General features: G+C 45.0%; 1 protein-coding gene across 18 annotated transcripts in view; it reads left to right on the top strand.

The window, feature by feature from the left end:
• Positions 1 to 17,725, top strand: part of ZNF236 (zinc finger protein 236) — a 91,569-nt gene that overhangs the window by 50,394 nt on the left and 23,450 nt on the right. For all 18 annotated transcript variants that reach the window (XR_014840825.1, XR_014840822.1, XR_014840819.1 and 15 more), the window contains 9 exons: positions 1,726 to 1,979; positions 2,691 to 2,792; positions 3,285 to 3,436; positions 5,736 to 5,827; positions 8,006 to 8,157; positions 8,951 to 9,163; positions 13,043 to 13,325; positions 15,445 to 15,548; positions 16,760 to 17,125. Coding sequence is in view for 8 of the 18 variants with exons in the window: in XM_085017618.1 (XP_084873744.1) it covers positions 1,726 to 1,979; positions 2,691 to 2,792; positions 3,285 to 3,436; positions 5,736 to 5,827; positions 8,006 to 8,157; positions 8,951 to 9,163; positions 13,043 to 13,325; positions 15,445 to 15,548; positions 16,760 to 17,125 (1,718 nt within the window). In the remaining 10 variants the exon portion in view is untranslated. The remainder of the gene's footprint in view (positions 1 to 1,725; positions 1,980 to 2,690; positions 2,793 to 3,284; positions 3,437 to 5,735; positions 5,828 to 8,005; positions 8,158 to 8,950; positions 9,164 to 13,042; positions 13,326 to 15,444; positions 15,549 to 16,759; positions 17,126 to 17,725) is intronic.

The raw sequence follows: 17,725 nt of genomic DNA, 5'->3' as shown, positions 1-17,725 counted from the left end.
CTGCTCTTCATGGAGAGCACTCTGTGCTTCACATGCAGCCAGGGCCTGGAAGGTTCGAGGGCACACAGATGCTCAGGGTGCTGTTCTTGTTCCCTGTCTGAGAGCAGTGCCAGGCACAAGAAACGGGCATGGGCACAGCTTGCCCAGTACCTGGTGAACAGTGTTTCCCTCTGTTAAGAAGCCTGATTTCTGGTGTACTTTGGTGGTAGTGTTGGGAGTACACTTGAGACCTGTTTATGGCCATAAGGAGGCTAGGCCATTTTTAGCTGGGTCATCTCTGTTAGCGGAGGGTTACTTTGGCCTGCTTTGTCAAGTAAGGGTTGCACTGAGGAACACGTGCCTCAGTTACTCCAGGGGCCGAGTGTGTGACTCTGAAGTGATATCTAAAGATGGGTTCATCACTGCAGAGCTGGGCATTGATCTTCTAGGTGCTGTGAACTCTGGACCTGCCTCCACTGTTTGATCCCTTTGTTTGAAGCCTTGGGAATTCCTCAAATACCATATACACTTACATGAAAACAGGTATAACAGATACTGCAGTAAGAGTCACAGAAACACCCAAGCAAATAAATGAAAAGCAAGTCTCTTGTGGTCACAGCCAAGGGCACAAGTCCCCTTGGGGGGTGGGGGGTGGGAGGTGGAGGAGACTGTATGAGCACCGTGGCACCACTGCACAGTCACCCTCATGGAAAAGGTGTGACAGCACAGGTTCTTTTCTACTTAGTGCAGGTTTGTTCTCTTTTCCTCAGTAAAAGTAGTCAGGAAGTGACTGTTCTTGATATCTGAAAATGGAGAGGAGAGATTGTATTTGGCTGAGAGTAGACTTCTGAGTTGGCAGACTTGTACAGTTCTGAGATCCCACATGCGGTAGAGCTTGTATGAGTCTGATCCATATGCCTTGGATGTGGAGCAGCTTAGATCATGGACAGTCTGTTAATCACATCATTGTTGGTACCTGGCTTTTTTTTTTCTTCAGTTTTTTGATTCATTCACTGACATCATTGTTCATTTTTCTCTTTGAAAGAGTTGTTGACCTTGATGAAAATAGGCTGGGTGTATTTTGTATATGTGAAAGTAATATTGGCATGAATGGTGGTCTTGCAGAAAATCCCCTGGGTCCCGTTCCTATCGGTCTGTGTTGTGTAGTGCGATGGATCATTGGTCAGGTGAGATGAGTACGCCCTGCAGGTTACAGGCTTGTGCACGTTATAAGTCTGTGTCATCTCTCCCACATTTAGTTGTACCACCGTGACCTAAAGGCAAGGCCTCCTTTTTCACAGTTCTTCTGAACACATTAGCTCATTGCAGAATTTGAGTTGGGAGTGTTTTACTTGGAAAACATGTGACATCTGTTGTATTTATTTATTTACTGGTCACACTGTAGGGCATGGGGAAGTCTCCAGGCCAACAATTGAACCTGAGCCACAGCAGTGACAATGCTGGATCCTTAACCTGCTGAGCCACCAGGGAACTCCATTTTTTTAAACTTAAAAATTCCTTGATGCCTTCAGGTTCCTGTAACCTGTGAAAGCACTTAAGAGAGTATGATTTTCTTTCAGAATTACTGATGGCATTTAATTTTCAACTGGATTACCATCATGTCTTGAGAGAGAAATAGTTTACAATAAAAACGTTATTGAATAAATTACAGCTTGCACGGTAGTATTCCATGCGAGTGATTTTTGATAGCACCTAACGTTATGCACCACTGCTGGTTTTTTGAAGATACGAACTTGCCCAGCAGCTCCAGCAGCATCAGCAAGACCCATCGATAGATGAGGGCGCCGTAGACCAGCAGAGCATACAGGCCTCCACCCAGATGCAGGTGGAGATGGAGGGTGACGCACTGCAGCGGACCGCCGAGGCTGTGGCGGCCACCCCTGAAGCCATGCTGGGTCTGGAGCCAGCCCCGGTTGTGGGTACCGAGGGGACCGGGCTTGGCCAGCAGATGACAGATCAGCCTTTGGAAACAGAGGAAGGTGAGACTTTCTGAGTTTTAATGGGTAAAGATTTTGCCACCCTTCGTGCTCCGGTCCTTACTGGGCCTCTCATCTCCAACTTTAAATCACAGGTTATGCTCTATGTGTGTGAGAGGGAGAGTTTTGTGCACATTTAGAGTTGCAGAAGTGGAACCTTCCAGTGTGTACTTTTTGTAACCTGTGTTTCCCTTAGCATGCTGAGAGCACTGGGGTTTTCACTAAGTGTATATCTATGTGCTCACTCGTCTTCTCTCACGGGGGTCTCCTAGGCTGACTCACAGGTGGGCGAGGCCACGAGGTATTTGTTACTGGTCTGCCATGAGCTGAGGCTCCTCATCCAACTCACAGCCTCCTTTAGGAAAGTCTCGTCACAAAAAGATGTCAGCTCCCCTCTGGACAGTGAGCTTAGTGACACGGCTGAGCCTGGCTCAGGTTGCTTGTCTCCAATGGGCCTAATGAACAATGGGCTGGCCAGCTGACTGCTTTGTTTTTTGGCTGTCCCAAAATGTACTTGGTCCATGAGCGGGATTTTGTACTTTTTATCCAATACATATAAATGTATGCAATGTATATAAATTGTCTTCCTACTGTGTTTTCAAAATAAGGCTAATTTTTGAAAACTCACTAAAGTATCCTTTTGGACAGATTAGTGGATCTGAAGTCACTTTCAAATTTATGAAGTATTTTACCCTTTTTGCATTTTGTCTTCAGATAGGTTTGTGGCCCCACAGCACGCTCTGCAAGGGCCGGTGGACCAGTTTGAAGAGCAGGCTCCGCCGCAGCAGTGCTTCGAACCAGCAGGCTTATCGCAGGGTCAGTGGTGCCCTTACATGGGGCTTGTCTGTGAGCTGTGCCTGGTTGGGTTTTGTTTTACACCTTCTGATTTATGATTTCAAACCAAATGACTTCGTGGATAGATACTGTGTATGTGTGCATGTGTGCTTGTATGCATGCAGGCAAACACTATTTTGTAGTCTGTTCAGAGTTTCTGGAAAACGACTTTATGACAACCATTCTACATGTGGTTTCTGGCTAAGAAAAGGCAATCGAGTGGAAATTGGGGCTTAGGGGTAACCGTATTTACGACTGGTCTCTAGGTCTGCACTGTAAACCTGTAAGCCGAGCACAGTCTCTTGCCTGTGAGCAAGTCATTTTTGAGCCTTGTTGATGAAAACTAACCTTGATTCTAATTCAAAAAGTAGAAATGTTCCTTTAAATATCTTTATTTGTAAAACCTACTTTTGGGGGCTTTTTTGGGTAACTTTAATATTTTTTGTAGAATTCATCTAGTCTAATTTACTTCAGGTTTTACAGTGACTGATACATACAATCAACAGACTCAGTTCCCACCTGTCCAGCAGTTACAGGATTCGAGCACACTGGAATCTCAGGCTCTCTCCACGAGTTTCCACCAGCAGAACTTACTTCCAGTTCCCAGCTCGGATACGATTAATGTAGTGAGTGTTAAAGCATTGCCATCATCTAGCAGATCCTCTTTTCTTCTTCACCATAATTATTTGAAATTTGCTTAAGAGGGCATGCTAACTTCTTGCAACTGTAAGAGTATTTTGTTGCCTGTGATGACTTAGGTGTTTAGCATATAGGGCTTTGTTCCTCTAAAACATTTTCATTTAACTTTAAGGTTCCAATCCCATCATGTGGCTTTGCCTTTTTGGTTAAAAGAAGCATCTGTAGAGTGTAACTGACTTCAGTAACAGCGGAAGAGTATTATGGTGCTTTAGTGACAAAACGTCAATAAATTAAAATACTTGCGGATTCTTAAACATGTGAGAATAGAAATATAATGGATGCTGATATACTGAAAATAATTTTTTCTTTCTTTCTTTTTTTTTTTTTTTGCTTTTTAGGGCTGCACGTGCTGCATATGAAAGCTCCCAGGCTAGGGGTCAAATCACAGCTACAGCAGCTGGCCTGCTCCACAGCCACAACCATGCCAGATCCGAGCCACATCGGTGACCTACCCCATAGCTCATGGCAACACTGGGTCCCTAACCCACTGAACAAGGCCAGGGATCAAACCCGCATCCTCCTGGATCCTAATCAGGTTCATTAACTGCTGAGCCATGAAGGGAACTTCCAAAAATAAGTATTTAAATGCATTATTTAAAATTTTTATCTCAGTCAAATTGGAGGCATTTAGGTTTTTGTTTTTGTTTTGCCACTTCTGGAAATCTTTCAATAGTCATGAAAATGATTGGCCAATCAATTCTTTCTCTCTTTTTTTTTTTGGATGCACCTGCAGCATGCAGAAATTCCTAGGCCAGGGATTGAACCTGAGCCACAGCAGTGACCAGGACCATTGCATTAACAATACTGGATCCTTAACCCACTGAGCCACCAGGGAGCTCCAGTTGTTTTCTCTCTTCAAAAGCCACTTTTGGGAGTTCCCGTCGTGGCGCAGTGGTTAACGAATCCGACTAGGAACCATGAGGTTGCGGGTTCGGTCCCTGCCCTTGCTCAGTGGGTTAACGATCTGGCGTTGCCGTGAGCTGTGGTGTAGGTTGCAGACGCGGCTCGGATCCCGCGTTGCTGTGGCTCTGGCGTAGGCCGGTGGCTACAGCTCCGATTCGACCCCTAGCCTGGGAACCTCCATATGCCGCGGGAGCGGCCCAAGAAATAGCAACAACAACAGCAAAAAGACAAAAAAAAAGACAAAAGACAAAAAAAAAAAAAAAAAAAAAAAAAAGCCACTTTTGGTAGCTTTGCCAGGTGATGGGCCTAGACCCTCTTGTGAAATTTTCGGAGCATTTTTTTCCTAGCTCAGAACTTGTAATCGATAGTAGACACTGAATCTGATGGTGGCTCCCTGAGCAGGACTGCACACCCATCTCACCTTAGTGCAGTAGGGTCATCTCAGTGGGTACGGAAGTTGGGCTTGAGTGCACACAGGCCGGTTCTCACTGTTGTGTGTCCTGCGCCTGCCCTCTGTCCACTGAGCCTGGGTGTTTGCTGCAGTGGTCAGAAGTCACTGACCAGATGGTTGCTCAGCCCCTGGCTGTGGTGGCCTGGCCAGCAACACTGTGGCAGGAAGGGTTGGAACTAAGGGCCACTCACTCCAGGCCACTTTTAGGCTGGGAACCTGCTTTCTTTCTCCCTTGTGATTTTGTGACAAGGAGACTTAATATTTTAAGAAAGCAGGGCTTTGTAATTCACTCTCAGTAAGGGTAAAGCAGATGAAAGAGTAATCTCAAGATACATAAAAAATATGGAAAGATCAGTTTCATGCTCGATTAAACTTAGCATTAAAGCAGGTTAATAGAAAATAAAATAAGGAGTTCCTGTTGTGGCGCCACAGAAGTAAGTCCAACTAGGAACCATAAGGTTGCAGGTTCGATTCCTGGCCTTGCTTAGTGGGTTAAGGATCCGGTGTTGCCATGAGCTGTGGTGTAGATCACAGACGCGGCTTGGATCTGGCATTGCTGTGGCTGTGGTGTAGGCCAACAGCTACAGCTCTGATTAGACCCCTAGCCTGGGAACCTCCGTATTCCGCGGGTGTGGCTCTGAAAAGACAAAAGACTAAAATAAATAAATAAATAAATAAGTATTTCTTTAATAAAATAGGTGAACGTGATTCTGATTATGAATCTGGCCCCTGTGATTGCAGTGAACTGCTTGGGGTTTCTCTAACCCTTTTACACCCGCATCTTGTGAGTGCTCTCATCCTTGATTGTTAGTTGTTTTGGGTTTGTTCATAGATATTCACGTAGCCTGCTCTGTGCTTCTGCTAAACTGTAGATTCAAGAGTCCCCTGCGGAGGAGCTGGACCTGCAGACTCCACGCCCCCCATTCCTGGAGGACAGTGAGGAACAGAGCCGGCGCTCCTACAGGTACGCCCGGCGTCCAGGGCACCACTCCTGCTGCAGCCTGGTACCTGGGGCTTCTCAGCATCACTCCCCAGAGCTCTATGAAAAGGGGCCCATTACCATCCCTGCTTCACAGAGAAAGTATCTGAGACAAAAGAGACTAGCTTGCAAACCTTTCTGCAGCTAAAAAGTGACATGGCCAAGGTCTGGATGCATGGCCATACCTTTAACCTACTCTGCTGTAACTCCTGTCAACACTGTGAGCCACGGTTACCATGTTTCAGAAATAACTTAAATGTATATCTTGCCTTTTCGTCCAAGGCTGTGTGCTTTATACACAGCCACCTGTGTGCCAGGGCCCAGCAAGATGGCAAAGGCAGTCTTTAAATGAATTCATTCCTTGGTTCTTCATCGGCCACTCCCTCAGCCATAGGTGCTGAGTGCCTTCAGGAGCCATGGGTGCTTCTGGGTGCTGGGTGCCTGGTGGGGGACCAACAGAGACCCCTGCCCCACTCACACGAGCACATAGATGTTTACAGTGAATGGAAGAAATGTATTTTCATAAAATTAAATACAAGTATATATATAACAAAAAAAAGAAAGAGAATTGTCTTTACAGAGATAGTCCTGGCTTTGTAATAGTTTAATAATTTTATCATTTGCTTCACATATTTTGTAAACTCTTAATTTTTTCCAGAGCCATTCAACCACAGAAAAGCCTCATTACTTTATAGCTACTCTTAAAAATGGTGATCTACTATTTTCGAAAGATTTACCAAAATTTGATCTTACCTCAAATGAGTGGTCATAATTATAATTTTTGGGAATGGCTAAGTTTTGCTAATGTTATTAAGCATGTAACCTTTGAGAGCCCATGCTTCATTTTCATATGAGATCTCAAGTACCTTGAACCAGTATTCTCATGCGTTAGATTTTTTACCCTCAGAAGTGTATTATCCTGAAATCTTCATCTTCATGAATTTGCAAATTCTTTTTTTTTTTTTTTTTTTTGCTTTTTAAGGCCATATGTGCTGCATATAACAGTTCTCAGGCTTGGGGTTGAATCAGAGCTGTAGGTGCTGGTCTACACCACAGCCATAGCAACATGGGATCCCAGCCATATCTGCAACCTACACTACAGCTTATGGCAATGCCAGATCCTTAACCTACTGAGCGAGGCCAGGGTTTGAACCGGTGTCTTCATGGATACTAGTCTGGTTCGTTAACCGCTGAGCCACAACAGGAAACTACCAAATTCATAAATATTTGGACCACTGGTTCTTATTTGGAGATCCATGAATTCTGAAGGGATGTTCATAGACAGTTTGAGAATTTCTCTGACTCATTTTATATATTCAGCACTTTTGTTTAACAAGCATTTGTTAATGTTTACTTTTGGATTTTGCATTGGTATTTTTAAGTGAGATTAATGTAATGTTTTCTCATGATTCCTCATGTTTGGGCATTTCTGGACCTCTGGCCATTCATTCATCCATTCAACATTTATTAGGAAGTTGCTAGGTGCCGAGCTCTGTGCTACGTGTAACTTACTATTACAGACTAAAACTTGGAGGTGGAAAAAATAGGGAAATAAAATGGAATAAGCTTTCTGTTTAATAAAATGTGAATAGGAATTTTGAAGTTTATAGTGATTTTCATCCTTAATATAATTTTAGTATATTTTATAACAACTGAGAGGAAAATAATACTCATATGTGTGTGTGTATATATGTACATATATATATTATTCAAAATAGCTCTAAGTTGCCTCTGTTTTATATTTTATCAACCAAAGAGTATATGGTTGACATTTCCAAGTGTTTAGACAGGTGATTCTGACCCTGAAGCAGTGGAAGTCTTCACCATGTGTTAGGACTTAGAAAGGAAGATAGCACATAGTAACTTTCTGTTATGTTTAAAGGAATATTTTCTAATTAATCAAATGTTATTTCTGCTGGGGGTTTGCTATAGGTTTTACTAACTTTAAAATAATAAAATATCTTGAAAGCTACAAATACTTTGAGTAGAATTTGATCTAATAAATTATCATTGCTAATATTTTATAATTTTTTAAGTGTTGGCAGACACACCAAGTTTCTGTAACAGTTATGCCTGATTATTCACTGCTTGTTGGTAAAGAGCATTTGTTGGTCTCCCACTCTCAGATGTTACATTTGTGACCATGCTGTGTTGAATTTGTAGATGTGACTATTGCAACAAGGGCTTTAAGAAGTCCAGCCACTTGAAGCAGCACGTGCGATCACACACTGGGGAGAAGCCCTACAAGTGCAAGCTCTGTGGACGTGGCTTCGTGTCCTCTGGGGTCCTCAAGTCCCATGAGAAGACGCATACAGGTGGTTGTCTGCTTGCACTGGGCTTTGCGTGGCTTTCTGTGTGTTCATGGCGTTGTGTGGCCATCACTGCCATTTAATTTCAGAACATTGTCGTCACACCCAAAAGACACTCGCTCTTTCCCCTCAGTGCCCCCAGCCCCAGGAAGCCACTGATCTCTTTTTTGTCTCTGAGGACTTGCTGTCCTGGATATTTCCTGTAAATGGAACTGTATAGCATGTGGCCTTTGGCCACTGGCTTCTCTCACTCAGCATGTGTTCACGGTTCACCTACTTGAAGCCCATGTCACCCTTCCCTCGTTTTTACAGCTGAGTAATAGTCCTCTCTCTGGACAGATCACAGTCTATTTATGCATTCACTGTTGTTGGTCATCTCAGTTGCATCCTCTTTTTGGCTGTTAGAAATAACCTTGCTGTGAAGTTTGTATGTATGTTCTTATGTGGACGTGTGTTTTCGCTTCTCTGTTTAGGGGTCATGTGATAACTGTTTGGGTCTACGAATTCTTTTCCAAACGGCTATGCCATTTTTCTTGTCCACCAGCAATGATTTCACATTCTTGTCGACACTTATTATCGTCTATCTTCTTCATTATGACCATCCTTGTCACATGCTGTGTCAGCTTCCATCTCCTTAAAATAACGTCTTCTTAAAAGATCCTCAGTTCCTAAAAATAAGAGACCATAGCAAATAAATGTTCTTTAATTTTGTAGCTTATTGAGCATATCATTGTTTGCTTGATTATATATGGTTTTAAGGTCATGAAATGCTTTTTTCCCCTCCTTTCTGTTGTCACAGGAGTCAAGGCCTTCAGTTGCAGTGTCTGCAATGCTTCCTTCACCACCAACGGCAGCCTCACCAGGCACATGGCAACGCACATGAGCATGAAGCCTTACAAGTGTCCGTTCTGCGAGCAGGGCTTCCGAACCACAGTTCATTGTAAAAAGCACATGAAGAGGCACCAGACAGTTGCCTCTGCAGCGTCGGCACCGGGAGAGGCAGAAGGAGGGGGTATGGTCCATTTGTTAAGCAGATGTTCACTTAGTGATGAATTCATTTCAGTGGTGTTAGTATATTAACTTATTTCATCTTCTGATTTTGAAAGCAATACATTCTCTGAAAGAAAGATTCAGAGAGGCACAAAGAGGAAAACCTTTTATCTCACTAGTCATGGCACACCCAATATCAACATCCCGGAGTTCCCGTCGTGGTTCAGTGGTTAACGAATCCGACTAGGAACCATAAGGTTGCGGGTTCGGTCCCTGCCCTTGCTCAGTGGGTTAATGATCCGGCGTTGCCGTGAGCTGTGGTGTAGGTTGCAGACACGGCTCGGATCCTGCGTTGCTGTGGCTCTGGCATAGGCTGGTGGCTACAGCTCCGATTCAACCCCTAGCCTGGGAACCTCCATATGCCGCAGGAGCGGTCCAAGAAATAGCAAAAAAAAAAAAAAAAAAAAAAAAAAAAGATAACATCCCCGTAACAGTGCAGTCTTCCTTCCACACGTGTACATACGTGTACTTACATTTCTTAGTAAGTAGAAAATCTTAGCAGGTACACTGGTGTTGCAGTTTCTTAATCTTCCCTCCACTGATGTTTATTAGAGGCGTATTTGATGGTATTAAACGCAGACGCATATCAGTTTAGATGACTGCATGGAATTCCATTGTAGTCCATTACGTGATTTCCTGCTGATGGACGCCCAGCTGCTACTGCCCAGTGTTGCTCCAGCATCATGAGAGCTGGCATGAAGGAGAACTTTAACCCTCCACACCCTGTGTGGACCACTTACACTCTCTCATCTAATTGATGTGAAATAACCATGCAGCTAACTGCACATTAGATAAGCTGATTTGCCCAATTCCCGCACCAAGTATACTAAACTCAAGAGTATTATCATATATAATTTTTGGCCGCATTTGCAGCATGTGGATGTTCCCGGACTGGGAATTGAACCCATGCCACAGCAATGACCTGAATCCCTGCAGTGATGATGCTGGATCCTTAACCTGCTAAACCACCAAGAGTATAATTTTGTGCTTACACTTTTTGTACATATCAGATGATTTCTTTTTATCAAATTCCACAAGTTAAATTACACTGATAAGAATGTGCACCTTGCATATTTTTACACATGACACACAGTACACAGCTTTTTTTTTTTCCATTTTTGTTATGTTTTACCCTCTTGATAAGTTTGTTGTTGTAAAGTCTGAGCTAATTATCTCCATGAGCTTATATTCCTTTTTGTTCAGTTTTAAAGTTTTATTGAAGCATAGTTGAGTTACAGCACTGATAATTTCCATTGTACAGCAAAGTGATTCAGTTATACACACCCCCCCGTTGTTTTTCAGATTCTTTTCCCATATTGACCATCACAGGGCATTGGGTAGAGTCCCTGTACCATGTACGGTGGGTCGCCATGGACCATCTATTCTGTATACAATTTTTTTAGCTGATGTCGCTCTGTCTGCAATGTGAGTTATGCTAGTTACACATGTGTCTCAGGGCCTGGGTGCATCTGTACCATGGCCAGCTCCATGCATCTCACAGCATTGGTTCTCAGTGTTGTGGAGACATGCTTAGAGGAGGCATGGCTGGGGAGGCACGGCTGTTTGGTTGGTGTCCTCACAGCATCGGAGGTGCTGGTGGTTGTCCCTCATCTGCTTTGTATTCACCTGACACCAAGGTCATGGTTGTCCCTGGTGTGCTGTGCTGAAACGACAGCAGTGTGGCATCTCCTAGACTTGGGGAAGAAAGTCTAAAAATGTGCCTGATCTGCCTTGAGACAAAAACTTTGACTTCAATCTGATAGTAAAGCCTTTATTTCCATTTTTTAAACTGTCATGTGGTTTAATGAAGCATAAAAAGAAAATAACAATTCTTTTCTTACAGTGAATTAAAAATATGGGAGTAGTTCCCATTGTGGCTCATCATGTTAAGAACCTGACACTGTCTCTGTGAGGATGTGGGTTCAATCCTTGACCTTGCTCAGTGGGTTAAGGATCTGGTATTGATGTGACTGTGGTGTAGGCCTGCAGCTACAGCTTGGATTTGACCCCTAGCCCCAGAAACTTCCATATGCAGCAGGTGCAGCCATTTAAAAAAAATATGTATATATATGGGATAGCCACATATTATTTCTAGAACTTTGTAGTTGGGAGAGTGTTAACTAGTCAGCCTGCACAGATAATCTCTAAGTCTAATTGTGTATCTTTCCCATCAGTTAAGAAGGCATCTAATGCCGTGAAGTGGATCTGTCAGGGTTGATTTTGGAGGCTTCTGTTACAGCTTCACCTCACTGCTGCACAAATGTTTAGATGCATCTTTATATATGTTGGTATTTTCCTCTTTTGGATCATTGAGGGAAAAAAATTTCATATGATTGCTCTTGTCTGTGGAAGAAAAGTCACCTGTTAAATTGACTTTTTTACCCATCCCTAGAGTCCTGTAATAGAGATGTACTTCTTTTCACGTTTATTGTGATGGGAGGCCTATTTGTCATTACACCATCTTGATTTACATCTTCTGTTTACTCTGGTCCAATTACTGCCCTTCTTTAATGACTTTGCTATATTTATTGTGTTCTTGATTACTTAAAGTTTTTAATGCAATTACTTCCACATTTCTTTATCAGTGTTGGTGGGGCCACCATCTATAACCAGCTGCCTCATATTCCCACATTTTATGATTGTAATGTGGAATGCTGTATCTTCATTATATTTTCTTTTTTTTTGGACCACTCTCCCTCTTGCCCCCTCCCTCCTCCGTCTCTCCCAACTTTTTTCCCTTTATTCTAAGAGGGTCCTTCAGTTGGTTTTTTAGCTCATTGTTTTGTTTTTGGCCACTTTTTAATCTTACTATTTATTTAGTTTCTGTTGTTTTTTTAAAAATGTTTTGGCCATCTGTACAGTAATGACATCCCCCTCCCAGCCAAACCTTGTCTTCCTTTTTGGTTACATTTTAATAGCAGCTTGTTCTTGTTTTTTTTTTTTTTTTTTCTTTTTTAATTTTTATTTTATATTGGGGTATATTTGATTTACTATGTGTTAGTTTCAGGTATACAGCAAAAGCTTATTCTTGTTTTTAATCACTGTAAATATATTCTTATATTTCACTGAGAGAATACTTAAAACATACATATTTATAAGTTTTTTTTCTTCTTTTTATGTTTTTATCTTTATTTTTTGCTTTTTAGGGCCGCAGCAGAGGCGTATGGAGGTTCCCACGCTAGGGGTCGAATCGGAGCCATAGCTGCTGGCCTACACCACAGCCACAGCAACACAGGATCTGAGCCACATCTGCAGTGTACACCACAGCTTACGGCAACACCAGATCCTTAACCCACTGAGCAAGGCCAGGGATCGAACTTGCGTCCTCATGAATGCTAGTTAGTTCGTTAACCACTGAGCCACAATGGAAACTCCTTTTTTCCCCCTTTTTAATAAGTCTTTTTAATTGGGGGCTATTTGCTAATATATCAGCTTGACCTCTTCTTTGGGGCTGTTTATTATCTTAGGACAATTCACTTGTTGCCCCTATGTAAACAGACGTCTATATTTTTATGACTGCAGCTGCCTCATGTGGACACTGAAGATTTCAGAGCCCCTGCTGGCTTGGTGGCAGGGGTGGGAGTAAGGTGTCAGTCCCTGCCTCTCTGTGTTCTTCCCCCCCACCGCCCCAGGCACAGTGTCCCTCCCCATGCTGTGACCCTGCTACTCTGCGTAGCTTCTCAGTAGAACAGCGGTGGGGAAATCTCTGTCCAGTCCCAAATAGAGCTTCATTGAGTGGTTGATTTTAACCATACATACTTAAACATTTAGTTTTAGTTTAGTTGCATGGCGAAAACTTAGTTTATTAGGATCTGATCCTTTTTCCTATGTCTTGCTTAAGAGATGGGTCTGGAGGAAGAGGAAGAAAATTCTGAAAGGAACACGTCTAGGAAGGCTCGTCCTGAGGTCATCACCTTCACAGAGGAGGAGACAGCACAGTTGGCCAAAATTCGGCCTCAAGAGAGTGCCACGGTCTCTGAACAGGTGCTGGTACAGTCGGCCGCCGAGAAGGACCGCATCAGTGAGATGAAGGACAGGCAGGCGGAGCTGGAGGCTGAGCCCAAGCACGCCAACTGCTGTTCCTACTGCCCCAAGAGCTTCAAGAAGCCCAGTGACCTGGTCAGGTACGTGCAGCCTTGCCACGATGGAAGCCGTATCCACATGGTCCTCCCCACCTTCCTTGCAGCATCTCACCTAGAGCCTCTCAAGTGGCTCACTGTTTTGTTGAGCCATGGTTTTAGCCCTGTGTATGCATTGAGGCCTCCTTCGGAGCTCCTACAGGATGTTAGTGAGAAATGTGCCTGCTCATAGATTGCTTGTGCTTATTTCTATATGACTGAGGGAGCAGGAAAGAAAATTCACAATTATTTACGGAGAAACACATGGTGCTGAGCTTTGTGGGTCCATGGCTGCCCCCCGGGATGGCTGTTTTGTATGGGGCCAGGGCAAGGGCCCGGCGAGGAGGCACCAAGCATGGTGGGGCTGAGGCCAGACCAGCTGCGAGGTGGCGATTGAAGGAGGTCGATGGAACTGCCTGGAATTAGAATCTGGACCCAGGGCAGGTGATGGAAAGGGCTCAGGGCATGTAGGGCCTGCAGGCATGAAGGCCACGGGGCTATACTCTCCCAGAACCTTTGAAAGCCCGTTATGTCCCGTGAGGAGGACATTTTATGCTGCAGGAGCTGGAACTAATGAGGGAAAGGTGTAGGGGATACAGAGGAAGACGTGGCAAGATTTCAAGATGAGTAATAACAGAGCAGGCTGCTTCTGAAACCTCCTTACCCCACAGAGCTGCTGGCAGGGAGGCTGGTGGCTGCATAGCTGCTGGGTTGGAGGTGACCGGCCCTGCTGTTCCTACCGCAAGAAGGGGCATGTGCAGTGGGCGGGTGGTATGGGCAGGGAGGGCAGTGAGCACAGCCAGGCGCACCTCATGGGGCCAGGCAGCATCCTGTCCCAGCAGTAAGGGAAGGAATGGTCTAGGAAGTCGATTGTGACGATCTGCAGTTGGGGTGGGGAGTGATGCCTCAGACGGTAAATGATGGAGAGGACCGTGCAGTTATGACGGGCGCTCAGCTGCTCTCTGCACAGGAGTCCAGCCTGGTGAGTGGCACATGTGGCCCAGAGGAACCAGCAAGTCAGCTGTGAAGAGAGCTGGGGGCATGGGGTGCTGAGGGCACCCCTGTGGGCACCTCCTCTTAACACCCTAGGCCGAGGCCTATGGACATGCTGGCGGAGTAGCCAGAGGCCCAGGGGGTGTGGCGAGGGAGCAGGATGACCGAGGGCAGGACTGCACCTACAACACATGTGGCATAACCAGGCTCCAACTTACTCCCTGTCCTGTCCTTCAGTTAATAGTCATCCCAGCTCAGCCCCATTAGACACTGGACAGAGGGCATAGTGAAGCGACACACAACAGAGAAGCAGCCTGGGAGGCCAAGGAGAGGAAATGTCCCCTCCCCAGAAACAGACACTGTCAACAGCTTACCTGCTTTATTTATTTATTTTTTCAGAAATGCCCACGTACACGTCAACACTGGGTTTGCACTTCTGGTCTGGTTTTACTTTTTCCTGTCCTTGAGTCCCAGACAACTTTGTGCCTGCAAACCCTTTTCACCCTCAGCGGCCTCGTATTCTGTTGCGCAGGTGTCCCAGTGTGTTTTTCACAGACCCTGTTGATGAGCCTTTAGTTTTCAGAGTGTGATCACTACAAGGATCCCACTGTCCTGGGCTCTGTGTGCCTGTGTGGGTGTCAGGATCAGTGCTAATGGACACCACCCACTGGCCTCCGGTGGTTTTGCCTCTGAGCACCTGCTCCCAGACCACCCAGCCTCGGTGGGTCATCCCATGACCCATGGGTAATGGGGTCTCCTATCATTTTAACCTGCTCCTTTTAAATTCTGGGTATGGGGGGTACTTTTCATGGCTTTGGCTGCGTGTATTTCTTCTCTGAGCTGCCTGCATTGCCTCTTTTCTACTGGGACAGTTCTTGCTGCTGATTTGAAAGAGCTCTTTGGATCTTTGGAAAGTTAGCTCTGTTTTCATTGGTCTTGCAGATTACTTTTTTGTCTTTTGTTTATTTATGGTACATTTTGTATACAGTAAAGCTCAGAAGTTTTATTTGGTCAAATATATTCAGTACATAGTCACATAATTTTTATTTCTAGGGATAGCTATAAATTTGAAATCTGAATTTGTTTGTAAAATTAGAAAGGAAGACACTTAATTGCAATGCTTTCTGGCTAGGCATGTTCGAATCCACACTGGAGAAAAGCCATATAAATGTGAGGAATGCGGGAAGAGTTTTACGGTTAAATCTACCCTAGACTGCCACGTGAAAACGCACACAGGTAAGAGCAAAAACTGCGATGTGGGTGGGCCCCTAAGGACAGCGCCTGAGGACAACGTGTTCTATTTGTTTGTTCCCGTGTGTTTTGCACACATCCTGTCAGGATTGTAGCTCAAGAACGTTGAAGAAATGGGTATAAGAATTCTTGTTGTGGCTCGGTGGGTTATGAACCTGACTAGTATCCATGAGCATTTAGGTTCAATCCCTGGCCTCACTCAGTGGGTTAAGGATCTAGCATTGCCATGAGCTGTGGTTTAGGTTGCAGACTTGGCTTAGATCTGGCATTGCTGTGGCTGTGGTATAGACTCCTACCCTGGGACCTTCTATATGTCACAGGTGCAGCCCTAAAAAGACAAAAAAGAAAGAAAGAAATGAATATAAAAAATTTGTGATTCCCAACATGGAGAAAAGGAACTAGGTCTCAAGTGTGGCGCTCTAAGTCATCTGACTCAGACTTAAATACCTGTGTCAGAACAATTACGTCTTAGTCTCCTTTACTCCAGAGAGTCAGTTTGTTGAGGTCTTGTGAAAACTGGGGATTTTGCAAATCTGAGTACAGTTACTGGGTAGAAATTCTCTTATGGGGGTGAGGGGATCTTGTAAAGGAAAAAATGAATGTTCCGTTTTCACAGCCCTTTTCTTCATCTGATTTGAGGAGCTGAAGGCTGACGGTCCTAACTGGACTATGTTATATTAAGCTTTTGCTTCTTGATTCTGCACAGGGTGTCCCAGTGGGTAAGAAGGCAGGCGCTGGGCCTCTGCCACTTTAGATTCTGCCACTGCACTTGCCCTGCCTTCCTGGCCTCAGTTACATGCTGCACTCATTCAAAGCACTGCTGCCCCCCGGGGCTGGACATGTGAGCCAGAGCACATTCTCAAAGGCGGCTTCTCAGGCACCCCCTTGTCAGACAAGAGATGGAAGAGACCCTCCCTCACCGTTTGTGGCACCAGAGACAGGATGCAGAGCAGGGCTTTGGCGTCCGTCCAGGGTTGGCCTGACTGGCTGATATGCTGCCAATGCCCAGGTGCCGTGCAGAGACTGAGTCCCATCATTTACAGGAACTTGAGTTACCTGTATGTTCTGCAGTAGCTCTCTCCCACATGCCCTGTGGGAGAAGGGGCTCCTTGAAAGGCGCGGGCATCCGGCCATCCGGCAGGGGGCGTGGGATGTGCTCAGCTGGTTGCTCATTGATTCTCGGCTCCTTGTCACAGGTCAGAAGCTCTTCAGCTGTCATGTCTGCAGCAATGCCTTCTCTACGAAGGGCAGCCTGAAGGTCCACATGCGCCTACACACGGGGGCAAAGCCCTTCAAGTGCCCCCACTGTGAGTTACGTTTCCGCACGTCTGGCCGGAGGAAGACCCACATGCAGTTCCATTACAAGCCTGACCCCAAGAAAGCGCGGAAGCCTGCGCCCCGGACTTCGTCTGAGGGCCTGGCGCCCGTGAACGTCGTCCAGCCGTCGCCCTCAGACCCCAGTGTGTTCATCATGAACAGCTCTGTGCTGACGGGGCAGCTGGACCAGAGCCTGCTGCAGCAGGGCCTTGTGGGCCAGGCGGTCCTCCCTGCCTCCGTGTCAGGTGCGCAATGAGGGCAGGCCAGGGGTGATGCTGTGGGGGCCGATGGTCGCTCTTCTGCACCGGGAGGGGACGAATGTGACTTCCTGCCTCAGACACTTCCCTTCTGAGATTTTCCCATGAGGCAGTTGGAGAGTTGAAATTTCATTTTTTCAGAAGCAGCTGCGTCTCCACCTCCCATTCTTTCTATATCACGTCTGAGTTTTTTCAGCACTTTGCTTAGTTTGTTTTTTTTTACTGGGTTTAAGCCTGTTTCTTTCTTGGTTAGCATTCTCACAAAATTAACAGATGTGTAATTTACAGCTACCCATGAACCTTGTTTTTAATACACTAGAGTTACTAATTGCTGTTGGGTCAATCTGATGTCTGAAAAGCATTAAACTTTAGCCAGTTGGGTTTTTTGTGTACTTACACATAATAGAACAAGGGTTAATAGCTACTAGGCATCTTAGGTGGCTTTCTTTGTTTTGTGACCCATGGCATGATGAGAGCCTAATAAAACAATATTTTTAGTATTGTTTTAAATCTTGGGCTAACCGTGTAATTTCTTTGAGCCTAGTTTTCTGATATGTTTAAAATGGATAATATTATTTATTTCACAGG

The sequence above is a fragment of the Sus scrofa genome, chromosome 1, assembly GCF_054392235.1.
Source record: "Sus scrofa isolate SSC_HxYL_T2T_F1_AM1 chromosome 1, Sscrofa_HxYL_maternal_Yorkshire_Landrace_v2.0, whole genome shotgun sequence".
NCBI classification, from domain to species: Eukaryota; Metazoa; Chordata; class Mammalia; order Artiodactyla; family Suidae; genus Sus; species Sus scrofa.
This window is presented reverse-complemented; position numbering and strand designations above follow the sequence as displayed.